We start from the raw sequence: 26,165 nt of genomic DNA on the forward strand, positions 1-26,165 counted from the left end.
TTAGTGTGGTGATCCGGTTCACCCTAATCGGGTTGTAGGTTGTGCAAGCGGTAGCAGATTCACAATCGGGAATTGAAAATGAACAGACTGGGAGAATGTAGAGGGAAGAGGATGTACCCACTAGGGATGTTAATGATCTAGTTAATTCAATCCAAACACTGACTGTCTACAGTGAACCAGCTTCTGTAACATTGTTAGTGTTTATATATTTTTTAGGATTTTATTTTTTTAATAATGTTTCCCACTTTTTCCTAAAAAAATGTAAACAGGGTTTATGTCCATATTATCCAATTCTCAAGTGCTCCATATTAAACACAGTGCAGCACGTGTTTATGGTGTTCTGTACACAAAGCAAAGTGCTTAAACTTATAGCAGAAATAAAATAGTTAGATGTAGCCACGTCTCATTAAATTCAACGTACAGTAACGACAGAACGAGCCCAGATTGTAACCTACACATTCACTCAACACTTACTTAAATTTCTAAGCGATGCTTTTTTTTCTTTTGCGCTTTGATCGCCGCAGCGACTGCAAAAATTTGCGAGCCCAACACAGCAAAGTGTGCGGCGCGTGTGAATGTGGCCTAACTGAACTCGCTAAGAAATACGCTATTCCAAGATCTCCCCGATTAAGAAGTTGAAACAATACAGACGTGCAACATCGCGCTGGTGCTGCTGTGGTACCATCAAGCTTTGCACGGTGTACAAACCACATTTTTGTTTTGTGCCAGTTTGAAGTATTCCCAAACTTTGGATGATTTGGGTCGTGGAAAACTTTGAGCTTTTCTTTGAAAGCTCTACAATCGGCCCCTGACTGCTACGGACGGCATTTTTTAAGACTGCGCTTAATGCCGTCAACCAGTGACTGGACCAAATACGACTCGGGTCCTGCACGCAGCAAGTAGTGATGACGGAATCATATGAACGCTTATATGAATGGAAACGTTGTAGAAATTAAAAAGGATCATTTATAAACATCGTTTTAAAATATTGACGTCGACGCATTTTTAGCGTCGGCGTCATCGACTAGGTCGACCAATCGCGGCAGCCCTAATTTGCCCCAGTACAGACAGATAGACATGCTACTGTTTTATACAAGTAACCATAAAACACCACCACACAGGCCAAACTGAGAGAAACTAAAGGAAACTCGATGCTCTGACAAAACAACACAGAGGCCGGCGTCTGTGCCAACCGCGCTGGCTGTGGTTCCATCCATCCCAGTGGGAAGGAAACTCAGTTGGATGACACTAAATACAACAGACGAGGCACCAATAACATCGTTACTGCCGGACGTTGGTGGAAAATTCCATTCAAACATGTTTGATGTTTGATAAGCCCAGTGTGGGTATGAAGAAAATGAAACTGTTTATAGCGGCACAAATTCAACTCTTAAGTTCAGATGAAAAGTGGTTTGCAGCAAAGCTCTTATAAATCCAGTTCTAGAGAAACAAAATGAAGCAGGCATTTACAGCAAAACTACTGTGGTGGGACTGGGAGTGTTAGACTTGTATTTTATCTTTACCGAGTCTCAAAAAGACAATTAAAGACCCACCAAGCACTCAGACTGAGCAATAATATGAACTTACTAACCTTATATAGCACGTTACTTAAAAAACTAAAGGTTCAGCAGGGTTTAAGCAGATTTGTATCTGTGGAAAGTTGTGTACTTAAGCTAGAGTAGGGAAATGTTTACTGTGGAAGCTCTTCTGTAAGTCGCTCTGGATGAGTGTGTCTGATAAATATCAAAAATGTAAACGTAAATGTAAATGGTACAAACAAGGTTCTCTCAAAATTCATGAAGAGCATCCATGTACAGTAGACCATTGACTTACGAACCGTTCACCATACAAACATTTTGGGTCACGAGCGATCTTTTTCAACTTAACGTACGAACAAATTTCGGATTATGAACCGAAATTAGCAAAACAAGTCGACTCCGACCGTCTCTCTCTCTCTCTCTCTAAATATATACTGTATATATTAGAGATGGGACGATCGATCGGCTATGAATCGGTATCGGCCGATTTTTAATCAAAATATGCTATCGACGATCGGTCGATATTTTCCAAATGTAGCCGATCCGATCATGTGATATATAAAGATCACGTTAAGCTAACAGCTCAGTGGATTGATCCAGACTTTGAGCTACGAAGCACCAACCATCACATCAAAATTCGTCAACAATTTTACAGAAACCACAGTGAAAGCTCTTCATGACCTAAAATAACATCATTAACGTTGTGCATCATACATACGATGTAATTTTGCTGATTAAAATATTTACTTTAAAAAGATAATTCAGCCCGGTCACATCTGAGCCGATTCTATCAGCACGTTATATAAACTCCTGGTTCACTTTGGTAAATCGTGAGCGGTTCTTACTTGTGATGTAGATGAGAACAGAAAACGTTACAGAGCCAATCAGAGGCAAAAGTTTATTCATTACCAAATTCGTTAGTTCAGGATCATCTGCTGAACTTTTAGGATCATCAGAAAACTTTTAGACGGAACGAGTCTGACTCGGTTACAGATCTGTGGTAATAGCAGTTTAATTAAGCTTTTTAATGAAGCTTTTTAATGTAAGAAAGTCACACAAAATGTTCTGAAGTATCTGGTGTTTATTTAAAACCACGACATTTAATTAATAAAAGTAAACACGGAGAGATGACTGAGAAGAAAAACTTACGCTTCGACTGAAAACGAATCGACTCATGAATCACTTAGCGACACTGTGAACAAAGCGTCTCTCTTAAAGGCACACACACACACACACACACACACACACACACACGCTGCTGCGTTTGTCTCCGGTTTATCTTCACTGTGAGGCTCTTTTTAAGTTTTTTTTCAGACTGAACTGGATAACATTAAACCTGCGTGTGTGTGTGTGTGTGTGTGTGGGCATGTTGCCCCCCCCCCCCCCCCCCCCCACCCCGATCGAAATCGGCTATCGGTCGATCGCCCTGAAAGGAGATCGGAGATCGAAATCGGTGCCAAAAACCCTGATCGGTACATCTCTAGTATATATACACAGTGAGCAAACATTCGAACAGCGGACAATGTTTTTTCGGTCTTTTCTTTATATTTTGTAAAATTCAATATCAAAATGGACCCAAAGACAGAGAAAAGACTGTGCAGAGAAAGCGTAGTGGTGAGAAAATGAAAAAAAAAAAAAAAAAAAAAAAAAAAAAAAAAAAAAAAAAAAAAAAAAAAAAAAAAATCTAAATTTGTTGTTGTATAATTATTCCTGCCAGTAGGTGTCACTGTGTATCAGACAGAGGGGACAGTGAGTGAGAGATAAGAAGGAAATCGGCTGAGACTATTTCTTACGGGAAAAACAGGTTTAACTAACGAACATTTTGACTTAAGAACAGCCCTTCAGAACCAATTACATTCGTAAGCCAAGGGTCGACTGTATCAGAAAACCTGTTCAAGTGTGTTAATGCTTTAGTAACAGGTTTATTTAATCCCAAGAGACCCAAATTCCTGAACAACAATCCTGCTCTATTGCACTGTCAAAAGGGTCCACTCGCTTTTTTACTTCATCGCAAATTTTGAACGGAGCTGATCTGTCTGTTTATGTTTGAATGTGACCCACTGATTACTGTAAACAATCCTCGGCTCTGACACGACCAGCAGGGGCACATTTAAACCCCCCCCCCCTGACCACAAAATAACGCTAAACACAAGCTGGGCTGGTTAGTTAGGCTGCCTGCAGTGGGTACAAGGTAGGAATACACTAGTCAGGGTGGCAATCTACCGCAGGTCTTCGGCCAAAGCCCCCTGAACTGGCAAAGTGAGATTCAAAGTAAAAAAAATCACGAATCGGCCAGTGTCTGAAGATTTGCTATGTCTAAAATATAAAGTAAGGACTATACTGACAGCTCCTCTATATGGCTCTGCATGCTGGGCACCGGTCCTTACACACACAGCTTCAATTCCCAATCAGCACAAGCAGTTCTCCAGATTCTTTTATTTAGGGGAAATTAGGGCTGACACGATTCCTCGAGAAACTCGAGTAATTCGATCACTAAAAATCATCGATTCAAATCTTTCGCATCGAGGCATCGTTTAATCCATGCAATTATATACAGCTCACTGTGTTTCACACTTTCACTTTTGCTCAACGCGTTCACGATGTGCAGGTGACGTGAAGAAGCCGAGGGCTGCGTCCGAAATCTCATACTTAAACATTACTAAACAGGACTTAATCCGGGTACTTTTCACCTACAGTTCAATGAATACGACGCACTTGTACACGCTCGCCGCTCCTGCGTACTGTTCATTACGAAAGTGTGCGATTTGAAACACAGCCGAGATTTGATAACGCGGACAGCTAAATGGAGAGAGAGAGAAAATAGCGAGGGGCAAACAGATTCTCGATTAATTCATTAATATCCGATTACTCGATTAATTGCTGGAATAATCGATAGAATACTCGATTACAAAATTATTCCAAGTCTATATTACCCACAAAATACCTGTTAACTTCCCTCTAAGCAAGAAAAGTGAGCTCTAGTGACTAATCAGCAACATTGTGATTTAAATTTAAAAAAACCATTTTTACACACATATGAAGTGGCTGAAATCAGAACAACATCATCACATTCAGAGAAAAACATTTAAGCCATTTTAACATTTTTAAGTAAATGCTGCTCAAATAGCACCGAAATAGAAAATATTTAAAAATTAGCCGTTCTAACGGATAGTGACCTTGTTTTTCAAATCAAAACAGTCAAAACTGTAAGTTAACTACAGGTATTTTAACACCCCCCCACCAACCACTTCAGATTTTCTGCTAAATAAACTCTTTTCAGAGAAACAATGTGGGAGTCATTTTAAATTGCCTGTAATTTCATCAAAACCACAATTTCAAATAGCACATTGTATTTCTATATAAATAAGAGCTAGAGAGAGTGGGATGTGTGCACTTTCCACTTACTGTATGTATAAAACAAGAAAAATCAAACCAACATTAAAAGTGTGTAGATTTTTACCTGGAGAGGCGTATAGATCAGCAGTATAGATCTGCTGCTTATGGTTACGACTGTCCATATTCTTATAGATAGAGAGGCTTTTAAAGTAAGCATATTGGTAACCAGTGAAGCTAATGGAGGCTGGGAGCAACTTGAGCAGATCATTAAACAGGGTGTAGCAATAATCCAAGAGGAAGAAACGTCACCAGCATTTTGACATCAAATACCTAAACTCAGTTATTGAAGGGATGTCCAGATGCTTTTGGCCATATACTGTAGCATCATCATTTAATTTAATCTTTAGGTTTGATACTGAAAGGTTCCTAATCATCACACGAGTACAGAGATCCCCTTGGGTTACACTGCCAAAGCTAAGCAACGCTTCAAAGACAGGTCAGACGTTAATAATCCCAAACCAAAACAGAAACTTTGCTACCAGCTTCTTATTCTCACTCAGCCACAGTCAACATGGACACTTGAGCACAACATGATCCTAAATCAACCCCTGTGGGGTAAAGGCAGGAACATCTTCTTCCTGCTCTATTCCTGGAGGAAACGGTTCTATTCTGAGATTACTGGCCACAATGTCCACAAGAAAGAAAACTCTTACTAAAGTCCTTCAGTTATCTGACCTCACCGCATCAGAGATGTTTATCCAAACTGACAGTTTAATCCATAAACTGAGAAAATCTTTTATAATAATTGTATGAAAACATTATTTTAGGATAAAAAGGTTACAGCGGTAGTTTGTTTTTATCCTTTTTAGTACCTTTGGGCTCAATTTAACCCATTCAGGGTTTAACATGTCTAAATAAATGTTCATATTTAATGACCATTACTAATTTAATAGGCAAAACTGGGCAAACACAAAGTTAACATGATGACGTACGCATCCGTGTCTTTTAGGGTCAATCTGACCCCACAAACTGTTTCAGATCTATAAAACAGAAGAAATATCAACATTTTACAGACATTTTTTGGATGAGGTCACTATAGCTTCTGTCTATTTCAGAACCCTAAATTAAAATATAAAATGATAAAGCCCCACTACTGCATGGTTGCAACTGTTGGGCCCCTGAATAAGACCTTTAACTCACAATTTCTTGCATTGTATCGGTCACAAGTAAGTTCCTTTTGATTAAAAACATCTGCTAAGTCTAATATATATGATATAAAATATGGTTATATATCTTGATATAGCCACACTTATAGTAGTGCAAGAACCACTGAAAGTTCACACTATAAAGGTAAGGGGAAAACCATAATCCCTTCAAGAACTTGCCGTAGGTGTGCAGAAATATGGATCCTACAAGGACAATGATAGTTCACACAGCATAGGGGAGGATAACAGGAGGGTTGACCTGTGGTACGAGTACTACTGGTAATATAATGACCTTACTCTGTGTACACTGTAATTACACACTCTATGCAGACCTTGTGTCTTTAACATTAGCAACACTACTACAGAAACTGACCGTCGAAGCTTATTTTGCTATCAAAAAAACTATTCGGTATCGTTCTGTGTGTCTGCCAATCACCAGATCTTCAGGTTTAGGTCTGAACTGATATAAGAGCAGAGCTGGAAATGTTTTTACACAACACAAAAGCACAGAGATAAAAGTTTCAGTCTTCAGTGTAAGAATTAATAAACGGATTTCTGCAGTTTTCTGATTACTTAAGAGGTCCGGGAAACTGAATATGTTAATATCCAAAACTGTCTGAGTACCAAAGTCTGAATCTTGGAGTCTTGGGAAATCTGACCAATTCTCTGATTTCTATAAGACTGTAACTTGCATTTGTAAGGAAATATGAGTGACTCAAGCCAGCCTGCATTCTAACCAAGTTCCTAAAAGTTCTAGAAGTGTACTGATAATCTGAGTACTGCATTACAATACTATTACTACGTTAAGATTAAATAATAAACTTTTAAACCCCAGAGACTTGAGACTGGGCTACATTGAGATATAAAGCGGTAAGAGCTTAGACTACATGGTACTATAATGGCAATCAGAAGGTCAATAACAACCAATAATAATAATAATAACCACTGTCAATGTTACTGTTGGGCCCCTGAGAAAGGCCCTTAACCCTCAATTGCTTGCACTGTATTCAGACACGATTATAAGTTGCTTTGAATAAAAAGTATCAGCTAAATTCTGTAAATATAAAAGTCTGTAGCAGCTCTGGTTGCCCTCTGGTAGTTTAGTTAATAACATAATAATATTTAACAGCAGCTGTACTATATACATACACACTAATGGAAATGGCTGAGTGAATAATGCACACTGGGTTTCTGGGTATCTAATCATTAAACATAAGTACGTATCAGTGACACTTAAGTAACTGGTAAGATGAATGACCAGAGCTGTATTTTTTCCATTTAAAATACCAATATTCAGGAATTTATTACTTAATAGTAATAATAATTAATTGCCAGAATTTTCAGCTGATTTCTGGCTGTAATTCTGGTAAAACTAGCTAAAGAAATTGAATGTTATAAAATGCACAAACAATTATGCAAAAGTCACGTATTAAATGAACCACATGTGGGTTTAGAGCCAGAATACTAGTATAACCATAAGCAGACTTTACTAGATTTATAATACTGAATGAGTTCTTTACACTGATTAAACAGATTCCTGACTGACCCACGTAATTTAATGTGTTTATCTCTAAAGGTCGCTGGTTCAAGCCCCACCACTGCCAGGTTGCAACTGTTGGGCCCCTGAGCAAGGCCCTTAACCCTCAATTGATTAGACAATATACTGTCACAGTACTGTAAATCACTTTGGATAAAAGCGTCTGCTAACTGCCACAAATGTTAATGTAAATATCTGATCTAATTATTCAGGTGGTCGTGTAAACAGCACACGGAGATAACTGACATGAGGATTTTAAGAAATTCTATTTAAATGAGGTTCACTGGATTTCAGCCCAGTAATCTCTTTATTCAGCTCATCGATCGCATTTTTATTTCAAACAGAAATCTGCTACAACGCCCGAGTGAGGGATAAGCACTTGTATACACCAGGCTGTATTCCAACAAGGTCTTTAGTAGGGAGAATATTATTATAGGTGGTGAAGTTAATATACTAATATTGCATTACTATGTGATTTATAACACTATGTCATGCAATTTAAAACATTTTTACAAGCATTACATTTAATAATTATGAAAAAAATAAATACAATTAAACATCAGAGGCTTAAGAGTGGGCTCATTATAAACTTCCAAACAGCCAGAATTACACAGCATGACGGATGATAATATAAATACAGTGTGTAAACAGCATATAAAGCAACACAGCGTTTATCAGCACGACTACGATTATTAAAACTGGTTAGGTAATGATAGAGAATGTAGTTAAACCACAGCATCCTCGCATTCACAGGAACTACTTAAAGATGATTGAATCAAGCAGAGCAAAGTACACGATGGTGGATCTAGTAACATGGCCATTATAATCAGCATGAACCCTTTTTCCTTTTGGCTGCTTCCACGTTAGGGGATCATTCTGGTCCACATACCAGATTTGGCAGTTTATTCAATTCTGGCTTTAAAGATAACATCAAGTGACATCAAGAATATCAAACAGCAGCAGGGTAAGAGCACAGGACAGCGAGGACGGTTAAAAACAGGCTCCTACCTGGACCAGTTCTCAATTTCTGCAAATAAATGCTCTAAATGACATTATTTTTAATTAAGATTTGGGAGAAATGTTGTCAGTAGTAATAATAATAATAATAATATATATACAGTACATATATATATATATTTGCTCTCTCTCTCTCTCTCTCTCTCTCGATAGATAGATATATTAGATAGATAGATAGATAGATAGATAGATAGATAGATAGATAGATATATTAGATGGATAGATAGATAGATAGATAGATAGATAGATAGATAGATAGATAGATAGATAGATAGATAGATAGATAGACAGACAGACAGATATTACTTACTAACAATTCAAGATAAATGTTTACATACACAAGTAAGGGAAATTCAACTGCACGGCCTTCATATTTCTCCGTAGTGATCATGATTATATACAGTATATGCCAATATAAATTGAGGTAATTTGTCTGCTACCATTAAAAAGTTTGGAAATTGCGTTTTTTGGTGGGAAAGGGGGCTTAAACACAACCTATCACTTTGTACTGAAAGAATAATTGTCCTGATATTCATTCTAAGAATGAAAAAAACAATCTGATGGTGGTGTACAAGACAGAAGCGCCACATCTTCTTTGTATATGTGATTAAAGCCTCTAAACCCATGCCAATAAAGCTTGCTTAACTGTGGCCAGTGTCACCTGTGTTCCAGTAGCTTCTAATTACGGTAGAACTGGTTTTGGTGACTCTTGTGATACTTTTGAAACTGACATTCACTTCCTTACAGGTGCAGTCAAACAAAACTAGCCCTATTTATATGGGCACAGATACGTCAGCAGCTGTACTTGATCATTTATCATTAAATATATGGATTAGGAGGTCATGACATTAAGTTTTTATATTATAGAACTTTTACACTAACAAATTAATTATTTATGTTGATGTATGTATCTGTTTAACCAAGCAGATTTTCCAAAAGGGAAAATAAATAAAATATTGCCTTATTTTTGGGGGGATCAATAAATTATCTACCTATGTTTGTATCTCTTTATAAATGTATATACAGGGCGGCACGGTGGCACTGTCACCTCACAGCAAGAAGGTTCCGAGTTTGATCCCCAGGTGAGCAGGTCCGGGTCCTTTCTGTGTGGAGTTTGCATGTTCTCCTCGTGTCTGTGTGGGTTTCCTCCGGGTGCTCCGGTTTCCTCCCAAAGTCCAAAGACATGCAAGTGAGGTGAATTGGAGATACAAAATTGTCCATGACTGTGTTCGATATAAAACTTGTGAACTGATGAATCTTGTGTGTAATGAGTAACTACCGTTCCTGTCATGGATGTAGCCAAAGTGTAAAACATGACGTTAAAATGCTAATAAACAAACAAACAAACAAAAAAATGTTTATACAGTCGACCCTTGAGTTCTGAACGGTTTACCATACGAACATTTCGGGTTACGAATGATCTTTTTCAACTTAACGCCCGAACAAATTTCGGATTACGAACAGAAATTCGCGAAACACGTGACGTCACGAACAAGTTGACTCCGTCCGTCCGTCCGTCCGTCCGTCCCTCTCTCTCTCTATTATATATATATATATATACACACACACACACAGTGAGCAAACATTCAAACAGCGGACGGTGTTTTTTTTCCCCGGTGTTTTCTTTAAATTTAGTAAAATTCCATATTAAAATGGCCTCAAAGAATGTGCAGAGAAAGCGCAGTGTTACTGTTTGTTGATGTATAATTACTCCTGCCAGTAGGTGTCACTGTGTATCAGACAGAGGGGACAGTGAGTGAGAGAGAAGAAGGAAATCCGCTGAGTAAAGTATTCTTTCTTTCGTGCAATTACACCTACAAAATACAACACTATTAAAATAAAAAAGGAAATAATAGAGAAATATGAGAGTTATTGTTGTTTCTGGTAGATACATTTTATATAAAGAGAAGGAAATGTATCCTGGTGTATGATACAGCACACGTACTGTACTGAAATGTGATGTGTGTATGTACAGTACTACTGTGTATTGTTGTTTATTATTGTTTATTACAGGAATGTCTACTCTATAATTAAGATTTAAGGGAAAATATACTTGTATTTATAACAAAGGTTATGTAAGGGTTAGACAAGGGGGGGGGGGGGGGGTTGGTCGGTCTGGCACAGATTAATTCTGTTTACATGATTTCTTATGGGAAAAACCGGTTTAATCTACGAACATTTTGACTTAAGAACCAATTACATTCGTAAGTCAAGGGTCGACTGTACATCTATATTTGACTCTGTAGCTTTTAGTCACTTCACTTTTACTGTGTAATGAATATCTACTGATGTTTTGGTCTTGTAAAGGACCTTTGAGTTGAGTTTGACATTTCACGTGCAATTATTGGTATTAATAAGTATTGAAGTATCGCGATATTGTTTGAACATATCGCACACACCTATAAGTAAGCAACCAAAAGACTGTATTAAAGGTAACCCACTTTTAATGGAAGTTTGTGATAAAAATACATAATGATGAAGGTATGTGGAAGTAAACACGGATTATATTGAATGTAAATAGTTAATATATTAGCAGTAATGAGCTGAATTACACGAAGTGAGTACAGTTACTGTTAGAGAGGGAAAGTGTTTATGTGAAGCAGTTAGCTTTAGTTTAGCTAAGCAGAAATGTCAATAGGTGAAAGTGGTTTGGTTACTTTACCAGATAATCCATGTAATAAAGTCTGGAGAGTTGATTTTCCTCAGCAAACTCAAATCCTGAGTGAAAAAGCGACCGAATGTCGGATAAAATCCCGCTGTGAGGAGAATTCATCCAAAACGAGGCTTCAGTGTGGAGCTGTTGGGTTCCCCGCCTCTCACACACACTCGAGATGTGAACCTAGCTATCAGTAATCCCTCACAATAACAACCTCCTGACGAAGACCTGAACGGTTCTAAAACACCGCATTAATAAACGTTTATAAATGTCCGTTATTTTAATCCTCAGGAGCTCGAACATCCACCAAACCTGCTAGTGTTTATGCTTTGTAGTGAGAGGCTAGCTCTGCCACAGATCATTCTCAAACAAGACTCACACGTCACCTCGAGTATATTGATCACTATATCACTGTAAAAAAACACCCTCTACGATTATACATGTCGCATAAATTATAGATTTATATGATTTATATAATATAAAATTGTATATTACAGTGACTATCCGAAATTATAAACATTCTTGTGTATGTGTTCGTATTTTTATAACAGCTTTAGCCTAGCTCGGGTTAGTGTAGGCTCTTGTTTTGTAAACGATCTTTCATCCTAATCACGTGATCACTCTAAAGCCTGAGATTACATTCAGCCCTGTTGTTTGGCGACATCTACTGGTTCAAACATCTCCAAACAACCCGAGCATGCTTTTATTTATTTATTTATTTATTTATTTATTTATTTATTTATTTATTTATTTATTTATTATTTATTTATTTATTATTTATTATTTATTTATTTATTTATTTATTTATTTATTTATTTATTTATTTATTTATTATTTATTTATTTATTTATTATTTATTAGGATTTTAATGTCATGTTTTAAACATTGGTTACATTCATGACAGGAAAGGTATTAATCAGTTCACAAGTTTTACTGTGTTTTACTGTCAAACACAGTTATGGTCAATTTTGTATCTCCAGAGTCTGAGTTGGTGTTGTGTTGGTTTACATTTCTCCTACTTGTCATTGTCTTCCTCATCTATGCATTTTTCTCAAGGTGCTCTAAAGGCATTATGGTAATTTGACTAGTGTGAAATAATATTTTTATTTCTTTGCATCACTAAAATGCATACATTTCTGTACACATCACACATGCTATTAAATGCACAGATCAGTTTATTTATTTATTATGATTTTAACGTCATATTTTAAACATTGGTTACATTCATGACAGGACAGGTATTTATTGGTTACACAAGATTCATCAGTTTATTCTCGAACACAGTCATGGACGATTTTGTATCTCCAATTTACATCACTTGCACGTCTTTGGACTGTGGGAGGAAACCGGAGCTCCAGAAGAAAACACAAACACGACGACACGGGGAGAACATGCCAACTACACAGAAAAGACCCGGACCGCCCCACCTGGGGATCGAACCTAGGACCTTCTTGCTGTGAGGCAGTGACAACCTGGCAGTGGTGGGGCTTGAACCAGCGATCTTCTGATTACTAGTCCAGGACCTTACCCACTAGGCTACAGCATCCCTTAAATACTTACGTTTACCAGACGCTTTTATTCATACTTACAATTTGACTGAACAGAATTTTCTGAGCAATTGAGGGTCTTGTTCAGGGGCCCAACAGCGGCAACTTTCTGATTAGGAGTCCAGTACCTGAACCACCAAGCTATCACTGCCGTACAAAAGGGAAAATAAACGAGGTTCAAACCTCGCCTCATGAGTCCGTGTCCATGTTCACTGTCTGCATAAATTTCCTCTTAATGGTAAATGAGTTAGTAAGTGCTTCTGTGTATGAATGCATGAATAAAACACAATTAAACGGATCAAGATGATCAAAAAATTAATCAAAATAGTTTACAGTTAAATAACTCTTCTAAAATGTTTTAACATTTTCAGTACATAAACAAGAGTATTTGAGTATTTTATATTAGAAAATCCAAAATATGCCCATGCCTATCCGCTCCAGGTTTATTTATTTTACCTCAAAAGTTCCTTTCTCTGCTTATGTAAACAAGTCCCTTCAACTCTGTACTTTTAACTGTGGGAGCAGCCTCTTTGTTTACATGTCTCTCCTTTTTTGGAATTAGAGTTTGAGTTGGTGTTGTGTTGGTTTACATTTCTCCTACTTGTCATTGTCTTCCTCATCTGTGTTTTTTTTCTCAAGGTGCTCTGAAGTCATTATGGTAATCTCACCAATCTGAAATTATATTTTTATTTCTTTGCTGGATTAAAATGCATTTATTTCTGTTTTCTTCTTGGCCATGCATTTGATCATGTTTGGTTGATGTCATGATTGAAAATTGTAAATGATGTTGCATCAAATGTCTGATATTTTTATTTTTTCTTACATTTGGCAAATTAATAGGGAATAGGGGAAACCCCCTCCCACCTCTTTCCCACACTCGTGTCACTGTGTGCAGAATTGTGATGATAAGTGTTAAAAACAATTTCATAATAATATTTAATTAACTCACACATCCACAGCTGCTGAAGACAGCAAACCAAACTGTCTTGAACCCTGCACTCCCCAAGCTGCTATTAAATGCACAGATCACTTTATTTATTTATTTATTTATTAGGATTTTAACATCATGTTTTACACTTTGGTTACATTAATGACAGGACAGATAGTTACTGGTTACACAAGATTCATCAATTCATCAAACACAGTCATGGAAACTCCAATTCACCTCACTTGCACATCTTTGGACTGTGGGAGGAAACCGGAGCTTCCAGAGGAAACCCACGCAGACATGGCGAGAACATGCAAACTCCACACAGAAAGGACCCGGATTGTTCCACCTGGGAATCGAACCCAGGACCTTCTTGCCACCAAGCCACCCAGATCACTTTACATTTTGTGCATAAATATATACTATTTGTGCAGTAATAATAATAATTATTGTCTGTCTCTACTGTGACACTGTTCTGTTTGCACTATTCAACCATGTACAGTGTATCACAAAAGTGAGTACACCCCTCACATTTCTGCAGATATTTAAGTATATCTTTTCATGGGACAACACTGACAAAATGACACTTTGACACAATGAAAAGTAGTCTGTGTGCAGCTTATATAACAGTGTAAATGTATTCTTCCCTCAAAATAACTCAATATACAGCCATTAATGTCTAAACCACCGGCAACAAAAGTGAGTACACCCCTTAGTGAAAGTTCCTGAAGTGTCAATATTTTGTGTGGCCACCATTATTTCCCAGAACTGCCTTAACTCTCCTGGGCATGGAGTTTACCAGAGCTTCACAGGTTGCCACTGGAATGCTTTTCCACTCCTCCATGACGACATCACGGAGCTGGCGGATATTCGAGACTTTGCGCTCCTCCACCTTCCGCTTGAGGATGCCCCAAAGATGTTCTGTTGGGTTTAGGTCTGGAGACATGCTTGGCCAGTCCATCACCTTTACCCTCAGCCTCTTCAATAAAGCAGTGGTCGTCTTAGAGGTGTGTTTGGGGTCATTATCATGCTGGAACACTGCCCTGCGACCCAGTTTCCGGAGGGAGGGGATCATGCTCTGCTTCAGTATTTCACAGTACATATTGGAGTTCATGTGTCCCTCAATGAAATGTAACTCCCCAACACCTGCTGCACTCATGCAGCCCCAGACCATGGCATTCCCACCACCATGCTTGACTGTAGGCATGACACACTTATCTTTGTACTCCTCACCTGATTGCCGCCACACATGCTTGAGACCATCTGAACCAAACAAATTAATCTTGGTCTCATCAGACCATAGGACATGGTTCCAGTAATCCATGTCCTTTGTTGACATGTCTTCAGCAAACTGTTTGCGGGCTTTCTTGTGTAGAGACTTTAGAAGAGGCTTCCTTCTGGGGTGACAGCCATGCAGACCAATTTGATGTAGTGTGCGGCGTATGGTCTGAGCACTGACAGGCTGACCCCCCACCTTTTCAATCTCTGCAGCAATGCTGACAGCACTCCTGTGCCTATCTTTCAAAGACAGCAGTTGGATGTGACGCTGAGCACGTGCACTCAGCTTCTTTGAACGACCAACGCGAGGTCTGTTCTGAGTGGACCCTGCTCTTTTAAAACACTGGATGATCTTGGCCACTGTGCTGCAGCTCAGTTTCAGGGTGTTGGCAATCTTCTTGTAGCCTTGGCCATCTTCATGTAGCGCAACAATTCGTCTTTTAAGATCCTCAGAGAGTTCTTTGCCATGAGGTGCCATGTTGGAACTTTCAGTGACCAGTATGAGAGAGTGTGAGAGCTGTACTACTAAATTGAACACACCTGCTCCCTATGCACACCTGAGACCTAGTAACACTAACAAATCACATGACATTTTGGAGGGAAAATGACAAGCAGTGCTCAATTTGGACATTTAGGGGTGTAGTCTCTTAGGGGTGTACTCACTTTTGTTGCCGGTGGTTTAGACATTAATGGCTGTATATTGAGTTATTTTGAGGGAAGAATAAATGTACACTGTTATATAAGCTGCACACAGACTACTTTTCATTGTGTCAAAGTGTCATTTTGTCAGTGTTGTCCCATGAAAAGATATACTTAAATATCTGCAGAAATGTGAGGGGTGTACTCACTTTTGTGATACACTGTATATATATATATATATATATATATATATATATATATATATATATATATATATACTGTATATATTCATTCATATTGTCTTACCATGTAAATATTCATATTTTTTATAATTTTTGCTTTTATGTGCTGAGTCGTACATCTTTTGTAGTTTTTTATATTTTTAAATATATATATTTTTTATTTTATTAGGTCTCACTGAAGAGCTACCAAACAAAGTTTCGTTGTGTAACTACAAGGACAATAAAGTCTATCTCTCCTAATAAATTTTACTTAAATATAGACAGCATGTTTGTTATTTAATTGCTTATACATTGTGTATTAATGCACTGAAAGTTTGTAATCTGTAGGTCAATGCCAAAACAAAGACAAAAGAAGAAATTGGGAGGGGGAGAACAAAGTTTTCGACTTTCGAGTGTAAAAGAGTCGATTCGTCATTTCAGTGCTGAGTCACTTCAGTGAGTCATGCAAAGAGTCGATACGTAAACGACTCGTCTATCATACTATGCCAACTCATTTTTTAAACGAACCGATTCTTTTGTGAACCGTCCATCACTAACTGCGGGTTCAGTCCGCAAACAGCGGGAGGCGGCAGGGGAACGCGAAGCCCCCAAGTCTAATCCTGTCCCGAAAACAACTTTAAAACAGTTTAACATGTTAGATTAGTGTATTGGCAAACATTTAACGCAGTTCTGTGGATTATACCGAGTGGAAAAAGCTTGTAAGTTAGTGAACAGTTTGGGTAGCTGCGCCTGAAGCAGAAACCCCACAAGTGAAGAAGTATGGCGCTCAGAGCAAAGGCTTTATACGACTTCGTGTCGGAAAATCCAGGAGAAATATCCGTGGTGGAGAACGAGGTTCTGACTTTATACAGCGAAGATGTGGTGGACGGCTGGCTGGAGGGAACGAACAGCCGGGGTGAGTCAGGACTCTTCCCTGCATCCTACGTGGAGATCTTAAGGACTGACGACGGATTTTTAGTTCAAGGCAACGGGACAGCTGGAAGTGTTTATAACACCAGATCCCACCAAACAGGGGAGACATCCAGCCAGTCCACTCCAACTCATCATCCTGATTACTCCCAGCACCCTGCATATCCTCCAAGCCAAGGCAGTGACGACGACTGGGACGACGACTGGGACGACCACCCGACCACGACTCACGACCCAGCCGTCCGTCCCCAGTCGCAGCAGCCGTCGCGTTCCAACTCGGTATGCTCACGCCAGCAGCCCAGGAGCTCGGCCACCGTCGGTAGGAACCTCAACAGATTTTCTACGTTTGTGAAATCTGGAGGCGAGGCTTTCGTCTTGGGTGAGGCGTCTGGGCTGGTCAAGGAATCTGATCAGATCTGTGTAGTCATGGGTCATTTCGGTCCACAGTGGCAGGAGCACCCGGATCCTTTCACGTGCACCATCGACGACCCGACTAAACAGACCAAATTCAAGGGCATGAAGAGCTACATGTCGTACGGCCTGACGCCGAGCCACACGCAAAGACTGGTGAACAGGCGCTACAAGCATTTCGACTGGCTCTATGCACGTTTAGTGGAACGGTTCCCTGTGATCTCGGTGCCCCACCTCCCCGAGAAGCAGGCCACTGGCCGCTTCGAAGAGGACTTCATTAGCAAGCGCAGGAAGGGTTTAATCTGGTGGATGAACCACATGGCGACCCACCCTGTCCTCTCCAGGTGTGATGTTTTCCAGCATTTCCTGACCTGTAGCAGTAGCGATGAAAAAGCTTGGAAGCAGGGCAAGCGCAAAGCCGAGAAGGATCACCTAGTTGGCGCCAATTTCTTTCTAACGATCGTCCCGCCGCCTGCCCCGCTCGACCTCCAAGAGGTAGAAAGCAAGGTGGATGGTTTTAAGGTCTTCACCAAGAAAATGGACGAGAACATTGTGCAGGTCAACGTGACCATCGCCGAGTTTGCCAGGAAGCAAATGACCGGATTTAAGAAGGAGTATCACAAAGTAGGGCAGGCCTTTCGATTGATCTCTCAGGCCTTCGAATTGGACCAGCAGGTATTTTCTGTCAAGCTGAACCAGGCGATGGCATTCACCGGGTCGGCCTACGAGACCATCGGGGACTACTTTGCCGATCAGCCCCGCCAGGATTTGGATCCAGTTTTGGATCTCTTAGCCATTTATCAAGGACATCTGTCAAATTTCCCAGACATCATCCACGTTCAGAAAGGTTTGGGAAGTTTTTTTGCATGCCATTCAACTTTGGTTAAACGAATGAATGACAGCTGCAGTACAGAACTAGATACATGTTGGTGGCCAAAAGTCTGAGACCATGACAGAAAATTCTTCTATTTTCTTTATTTGAGTGAATCTCAAAGCCAAAGCGGCTGAACGGTGGCACAGTGGGTAGTGCTGTCACCTCACAGCAAGAAGGGTCTGTGTTTGATTCCCTGGCTGGGCATCCAGGGTTCTTTCTGTGCGGAATTTGCATGTTCTTCTGTGTCTACATGGGTTTCCTCCGGGTGCTCTGGTTTCCTCCCACAAGTCCAAAGACATGAAGTCAGGCCAGTTGGAGCTACTGATGACTGGTGATTTGTCAGACCCACTGCGAGTTAAATCATTGTTTTTGGCACTGCTGATAAGTAAGTCAGCACATTGTGAAGCCGACCATGTCAGTTGTACAGAAGGCACACACTTAGATAACTTTGAGCGGATGGATTTGATCAATACTAAGACATCTTGAAATTCCTAGATTGTTAGAATGATTTATTTATTCATAGTAAAAAAAAAACCCAGTGCATACAGTTTTTAAAAAATGCAAATAGAAGCTTTTTGACACCTAGTCTCAGACTTTTGGCCTCCATTATTTATTTTTATGAGCAACAGCAACAAAAAAAACCTTGCAACAGCACCAGAACACTGTGATCTGGAGTATCCTTCTGTTTAACAACCTCTTACATTTTACCTTTTCCCCTAACCAAGTGCTCCTCAATCTTTTTATCAGCTGGACCTTAGCGGATGCGACGTTGGCTACAATCCAGTCTTGCAGGCTGCACACATTCAGTAATGTATTGTTATAACAGGCCTATAGCAGAGAAGTGTTTCACGACCCCAGAGAGCAGGTTGGGAAACACTTTTCCATCTGTTGCATTAAATTGATTTAAATATTAATATAATAAAATAAATAATCTGCACAAAACCTACTCATAGTGGAAGTCTTGGGGCAGCGGTTAAGACAGTCCGTCAGCATTTTTGCAGACACTTGCATGAATACTTCACTTTAAAACTGTTTGTAAACAAAGTTCTAAATCTTTCCCTTTTAATCTATCAAAACAGAATTACTTTTTCTAATTTAGGGATTTGTGATCATCATGATATTTTGTACTAAAATTTGCACAATACAGCAAGAACTTTTTTGGTTCGTATCTCACCCTACAGCCACTGTTGGAGTGTAATGGTTTTGTAGTCATATTTTAAAGTAGAAATAAGGATTCTACCATGTGATGGATGGATGGATGGATGGATGGATGGATGGATGGATGGATGGATGGATAGATAGATAGATAGATAGATAGATTACACTCAAAACCTACTTCTAGTGAAAGTCTAAGGCGAGTTGCTGAGGCCAACATTTTCATGAATGTTTCACTTTAAAAGTGTTTTAAACAAAGTTCTTTCCGTTTTAATCTATCAAAACAGAATTGCTTTTTCTAATTTAGGGATTTGTGATGGCTGTGATCCTTTTGTACTAAATGTTGTACAATACTGCAAAAATCTTTGGTTCGTATCTCACTCTATAGCCACTGTTGGATCGTAATGGTTTTGTGGTATATTTTAAAGTAGAAATAAGGATTTTACCATGTGATGGACTGGCGACCTGCCCAGGGTTCCCTGTCTTAAGCCCAATGAATCAGACACACTGTGACCCTGAACAGAATAAAGCAGTAACAAAACAGACAATAAATAAATGAATGAAAAGGACATTTTAATACATTTTGTGACTGTTGAACAAATGGAATTCGAATAAATGAAAAAAATAAAAATAGTTTCAATTAAAACTTAATAATCAAAGTTTTTCATTCTTTTGGCTGCTCTTGCATTTAAGGGTGGCCACAGCAGGTCATTCTGGTCTGCATACCTAATCTGGCACATTTTACATCAGAAGCCCCTCCTGATGCATGAAAAAAAATGTGCAAATAGAAAGTTAAAAAGTTATTTCACACATAATTAGAATTAAAATACTTACATTATTATTATTACTATTGCACATATGAATAACGAATATTGCACAGATGAACCATAGTGTCACACATTAAGGGAGGAATTATAGTTTTAGTAATTATTAGTTTGATGGCCACAGGTAGAAAAGACTTCCTGTGGTGCATTTTGGTAGAATGAGTCTTGTACTGAATGTGCTCCTGTGTCTCATCACTGTGTCATAGAGTGGGTGGGAGCCATTGTTCATAATGACCTGCAGCTTAGACAGCATCCTCCTCTCCGACACTGCCGTCAAAGAGTCCAGCTCCACACCACACAACTTGATGTTAACAAGTAAACTTCAAGTGGAGGGAATTTCAATTCATTTCTTAGTACCAGTGATTGACACAGATGAAGGTGAAGGCAGGGTTTAAAAACACTGGAATATTTCTGTAAACTGGCCAAAAGACAAGATGCTGAAATGAGTAATGGAAGAAAATGAAACACTGTGCTGGGTGAAGAGCTGCTGCAAGTGAAACCAAAGCTACATTTCCTCAGCAAGAACTCTCAGCAGCCTAACAAATCCAATAACAATGAAATATTGGGGCTCTGTATTCTGTAGCACTGAACAAACTGCTGGTTGATTATGGTGTAAATCCAGTGTTGCTCTGTAACAAAAGGTCGATAAAGAACACACAGTCCAAACTAGCCGCCACATTTATTTCCATTTAGCAGCCGTGTTTATTTCAGACTGTCGTTTTATAAATCATTGCTAGTCACCTACAAAAAATGGTTTTAATTCTAGTTATGTACTACATCTAGAGTTTTTTCTTGATTCCAGCGGTTCCTGAAATATCACATACTGCTCCTAATAATGATGTGTGAACTAACTCTAAGGAACTTCGACGGCTAGAGCTACTGAACCAAATTTCACGAGAGCCCTTGGTCATAAGTCAGAGCTTTCAAATGCACTAAAATTGTGTTCGTGTGTGTATGGAGTTGATCAGTGCAGAACAGGAGTCTGTGTAATGATAGAGAAGTGGATTTTAGTATCAAAACAATAAACTACACAGGGTAGAAAAAAGTCACATAGACTCACATAATCATAAAGCGGTCTCTTCTCCTCCCTAAATTATACACTATGTGGCCAAAAGTATTTGGACATCTGACTATGAGCTTGTTGGACGTCCCATTTTAAAAAGCAAATGTTATTAAACATGTGACCTCTATGTGATCTTTTCAGCTATAACAACAGCCACTTTCCCGCGAAGGCTTCTCACAAGACTGACTTTGATGTATGTCTGTGGGAATTTGTGCCCATTCAGTCCAAACAGTACGACTGTGCACTGATGTCGATCAGAAAGCCACTTCTCAGGATATGTAAATGTAAAAAAAGTATTTGCAGCATTAATATCTAACACATAATTTATTTTATACACTGTCCCTATAGATCATTTTTAACATATACAAATACTTTTTTGATCATATTTATACTAAAAGTCTAAATATGATCAAATGGCAAGTTAAAGTCAAATGGCAAAATAAAAATAAATAAATAATAATTAACAATTCGGATCCAGAATTGAAATTCACTTTTATGTTTTGTTTTTGCCTCAAATGGTCATTTCTGTGCATGACCCTTACACCCTAACCTCTTTTCCTCCCCCTCTCACCAGGAGCCTTGACCAAAGCGAAGGAGAGCCAGAAGGAGAAGGACGCTCAGGCTGCGCTCGCCATCGGTGAACGCTGCAACATCATTTCCTGTGCGACGCTGGCCGAAATCCAGCACTTCCACCGCACACGTGTACGAGACTTCAAAGCTCAGATGCAGCACTACCTCCAGCAGCAGATCTCCTTCTACCAGAAGATCACCGCCAAGCTGGAGGAAGCGCTGCACATGTACGATCAGGCATAACAGGAACAGATTCTGGGGATCCACAGTTCAGTGGAAACAGAAATAATATCACATATTAAATATTGATATTTAAGGATTCTGGATACGTGGAAATGACATCAGCTCAAATTTTACTGCAAAAACTGTTTACATGTATGATAACCTACTAAACAATCGGAATCTCAGACATCCAGCAGCGCAGACATACACATATAGCATTGGGCATTAAATAAAGAGAAGCTTGGACAATAAAAGTATTGAGACACCTACACTTTACACCTACAGGAGCCTTTATGACATTCCATTCTAAATCCATAGGCATTAAACCTTTAATGGTTTCACCAGGAAAGTAATGTTTAAAAAATAATTCTTTGCATTACTTAGTTTCTTGGGATTATACCAACAACAAACAATTAATATTTTTTTACTAGTGCAGACAGTGTTTTTTTAATGAGCCTCAACCAAACGGGGGAGATGATCACAAAAATGATGCTTTTCATGGAGTGTCTTTTCAGCTTCTAGCTTCAAGTTGACATATAGGGTAGAAAGACTGTTGTCTTAAAACCACAGTCTCATCTCCCAATATTTTGGGGTTTAACACATGTCAACCAAGGAGTAAATACGGCCCAAACAAGATTAATTAAATACAGCTTATTTTTATCCAAGTATTTGGAGTCAAAGTAAACTCAACCAAATGGTTAAGCAGACCAGTAAAGGGTTAATATGGATTTGGCCCCCCTTTCCAGCTAAAACAGTGTTTACTTTTCTTAGAAGGCATTGTATGTTGTATAAGACGGTCTGGCTTGCAATCTCCATTTTAGTTCATCCCATGGATGTTCTATGTTACTGAGGTCAGGGCTTTGTGTGGCCCAGTCCGGTTCTTCCACACCAAACTCAGTCATGCTGGAACAGAAAAGGGCCTTCCCCAAACTGTTCCCACAAAGTTGGAAGCATACAAAACTAAATCCATAGGCATTAATATGGAGTTGCCCCCCTTTCCTTGCAGCTACAAGATTTTGGAGTGTGCCTGTGAGAATGTTTGTCCATTTATCCAGAAGAGCATTTGTGAGGTCAGACACTGATGTTGTGTAAGAGGGTCTGGCTTGCAATCTCTGTTCTAGTTTATCCCCTAGGATCCCAAAGTTCTATGTGGTTGTGGTCAGGGCTCTGGTTCTTTCACACCAAACTCAGTCATGCTGGAACAGAAAAGGGCCTTCCCTAAACTGTTCCCACAAAGTTGAAGCATACAACTGTCCAAAATTTCTTGGTATGCATTGGCATTAGGATTTTCCTTTACTCGAACTAAGGGACCTAGAAAACAACTCCACAGTGTCATCACTTCTCCACCACACTTTACAGTTGGCACAATGCAGTCAGGCGGGTAACATTCTCCTGGTATTCGTCCAACTCAGACTCATCCATCAGACTGCCAGTTTTGTCCATATGTCATACATCTAATCTGTTTTGAAGAAATAAAAGAAAATCAATGTTCAGCAGTTGCATCAGCTCTGATATTCACAATATAAAGGACATTAACTCTGGTAATGTGCAAGTCTATATACACCATAGGACCAAAAGTATGTGGACACCTGACCATGAGCTTGTTGGACATTCCATTCCAAACCACACGCATTAATGTGGAGTCTGCCCCAACCCCCCCAAAGGTGTTAAATGGGACTGAGGTCAGGGCTCTGTGCAGGCCACTGAACTGAACAAAACCATGTTTTTATGGACTTTGCTTTTTGCATAGGGACCCAGTCATGCTGAAACAGGAATGGGCCTTCCCTAAACTTTTGTGGCAAAGTTAAATGCATGTAATTTTTTAAAACTATAATTGATTTATTACAGCTGTTAGAAGTTGTTGTTTCTGAAACACATGAATTCAAAAACTAGAAGGGGTGTCCCAATACTTTTGTCCATATAGTGTAATTTAGTATGCTTTTCATTTCTGTAATGAACTGATGGTGAAAACAGACAGTCCAGTTTTCCATCCAACTCTCGTCCTAATCTTGATCTCCACACATAACCATGGAATTCCAGAGGAAGCAGGGCAGATCAGGATCACGCGTGATAGTACAGCAATATGTAGATGAACAAAACAGGATTTTTGTTTTAAAAATGTGGCACAGCTCACTTATTTTTCCAGATTGTAAGACGTCTTCACATTAATACAATAAAGACACACTGAGTATAATAATCATTGAATTATGAATGATTATTGAATTACATTATAAAAAATTTTTTTTTCAACTGCTCCTATATTTATTCTGGATCATTCTGGCCCACGTACCCGATTTGGCACAATTTTTACACCGGATACCCTTCCTGAGACAACCCTCCTTATTTCATCCAGGTGTGGCACCGTGACTCGGTGGATAGCACTGTCGCCTCACAGCAAGAAGGTCCTGAGTTCGATTCCCAGGTGGAGCGGTCCGGGTCCTTTCTATGTGGAGTTTGCATGTTCTCCCTGTGTCTGTGTGGATTTCCTCCGGGAGCTCTGGTACAAGGACGTGAGGTGAACTGGAGATACTAAAATGTCCATGACTGTGTTTGACATTAAAAACTTGAACTGATGAATCTTGTGTAACCAGTAACAAAATAGGCTTGGGTGGCACAGCAGTAAAATATGCTAGCCCAATACGGCTGATATCCGAGGTTCGAATCTCATCTGGCCAATCGGGCTGCTATATGGACATGATGGGGCTAATGTCCATTTTACATTTACACTTTCAGCAAGAGGATGTTCGGACAGACAGGGGAAGCTCGTTCCACCACTTCGGTGCCGAGAAGAGCCTTGATGCTTGTCTTCCTTGAGTCCTGGGTGGAGGATCAAGTCGAGCGAGACTGGGTGGCTCAGAGGTTGCGTGGTACAGAGTGAGGTTTGATTAGACCTTGAAGGTAGCTTGGGCTTTGTAGGCAGGCATCAGTGTTTTAAACTGAATGCAGGCAGCTACAGGAAACCAGTAAAGAGAACGCATGTCCAGGGAGAAAGGGGGGGGGGGGGGGGTGGGGGGGGGTAATGGAGTAGGTGCATTTGTTAGTGCTGGTCCCAAGCCCAGAAAAAATGAAGAGGGTTGCGTTAGGAAGGGCATCCGGTGTAAAACTGTGCTGTTTCTGGTGTGCAGACCAGATGCGCTGTGGCGACCCGTAAACACGGGAACAGCTGAAAGAATAAAATAATAATGATAACGTGAGACTTGCAAAGCCATCCTTCAAACTTTTTTTTCTTAAATAAGTAGCTTTTATATTCTGATCATTTGGTTTATATGAAACACAATCCAGCAGCTGTGAATATTAAGTGTATATTTTAACCTTTTTAACCATACAAGGCAATAATGAACTCACAAAAGCCCATAAACCGTTTCCTTTTAATGCCTTAAATTCCCTCAACATGTTTTTAATGAGCACAGACTTTGGACACGAGTTTTTAATGACCGGCTTTTGTGCCTTTTTTTGTGTTCCCATCTTATTTCCTGATTCAGTTTAATATAATTCTGTATTTATGAATCTCAGATGTGTTTCAGAGGTTCGGATTTATTCGGCTCTACGTTTCTTTACTGTGGACTCTTGTTTAATCTGCTGTGAGTAATGAGTCCATGTCTGCTTCTAATTAAGAGCTGGAAAAAAGACAGAGAGATAGAAAAAAAAAGTAACATGAGAGAAGTGTGACCTAGAAAATGTGGTGCTGAATTTTGTTGTCTAGAGAACATTCCAGATGAGGCACTGGCAGGGAGGATCACATGTGGCTCGGTTTACTGAAGCTTCTATTATTTATAAGGTACAATTAATACAAAATGAAGGATTTTCTTTTACTGTGCTGAAGCCAGAGGCCTTGGATTGAACATCTAAATCAAATTATTTGCTTAATGCTTGGTACAGCAGAGCTGACTAAATACCACAATGGTATACAGTACAAGTACTCCTAAATGCTTATTTAAAACTACAGAAAAGCAGAACTGCAAATGTATGCACGTTTATATTTATTAATTAATAGTAATAAAACCTTCATAATCTGAGAAAATACAATCAAATAACACCAAAACTCGGCAGTTAGGCAAACAGTGTCAGTGGAAGTTACGTAAATATTTCCATGTGTTTCACAGATGATCTTTGTTAGTGTTGTGTGTTACATCCATCACTACAGTACATTTACATTTTAGACATTTAGCAGACGCTTTTATCCAAAGCGATCTTCAGTACTGTAATTGAGGGTT

At 39.2% G+C, this 26,165-nt stretch overlaps 2 protein-coding genes across 2 annotated transcripts in view; one reads left to right on the forward strand and one right to left on the reverse strand.

Moving 5' to 3' along the window:
• Positions 1-11,601, reverse strand: part of arl15b (ADP-ribosylation factor-like 15b) — a 94,971-nt gene extending 83,370 nt beyond the window's left edge. The window contains exon 1 of the mRNA XM_063013901.1: positions 11,296-11,601. Within this exon, the coding sequence (XP_062869971.1) occupies positions 11,296-11,406 (111 nt within the window). The 5' untranslated portion in view covers positions 11,407-11,601. The remainder of the gene's footprint in view (positions 1-11,295) is intronic.
• A 5,006-nt stretch (positions 11,602-16,607) lies between these two features.
• snx18b (sorting nexin 18b) lies at positions 16,608-22,295 on the forward strand. Its single transcript, XM_063013900.1, has 2 exons — positions 16,608-18,090; positions 21,734-22,295. The coding sequence occupies exons 1-2, from the start codon at positions 16,683-16,685 to the stop codon at positions 21,970-21,972; spliced, it is 1,647 nt and encodes a 548-aa protein (XP_062869970.1). The 5' UTR covers positions 16,608-16,682; the 3' UTR covers positions 21,973-22,295.
• Positions 22,296-26,165: the final 3,870 nt, after the last annotated feature.

This window comes from Trichomycterus rosablanca, chromosome 18, assembly GCF_030014385.1.
Source record: "Trichomycterus rosablanca isolate fTriRos1 chromosome 18, fTriRos1.hap1, whole genome shotgun sequence".
Classification (NCBI taxonomy): domain Eukaryota; kingdom Metazoa; phylum Chordata; class Actinopteri; order Siluriformes; family Trichomycteridae; genus Trichomycterus; species Trichomycterus rosablanca.

Excerpts from the sequence above, each read along its gene's own strand:
- snx18b (XM_063013900.1), top strand. The coding sequence starts at position 16,683 with ATGGCGCTCAGAGCAAAGGCTTTATACGACTTCGTGTCGGAAAATCCA. Across the intron at positions 18,091-21,733 it reads CATCATCCACGTTCAGAAAG|GAGCCTTGACCAAAGCGAAG; the intron begins GTTTGGGAAGTT and ends CCCTCTCACCAG.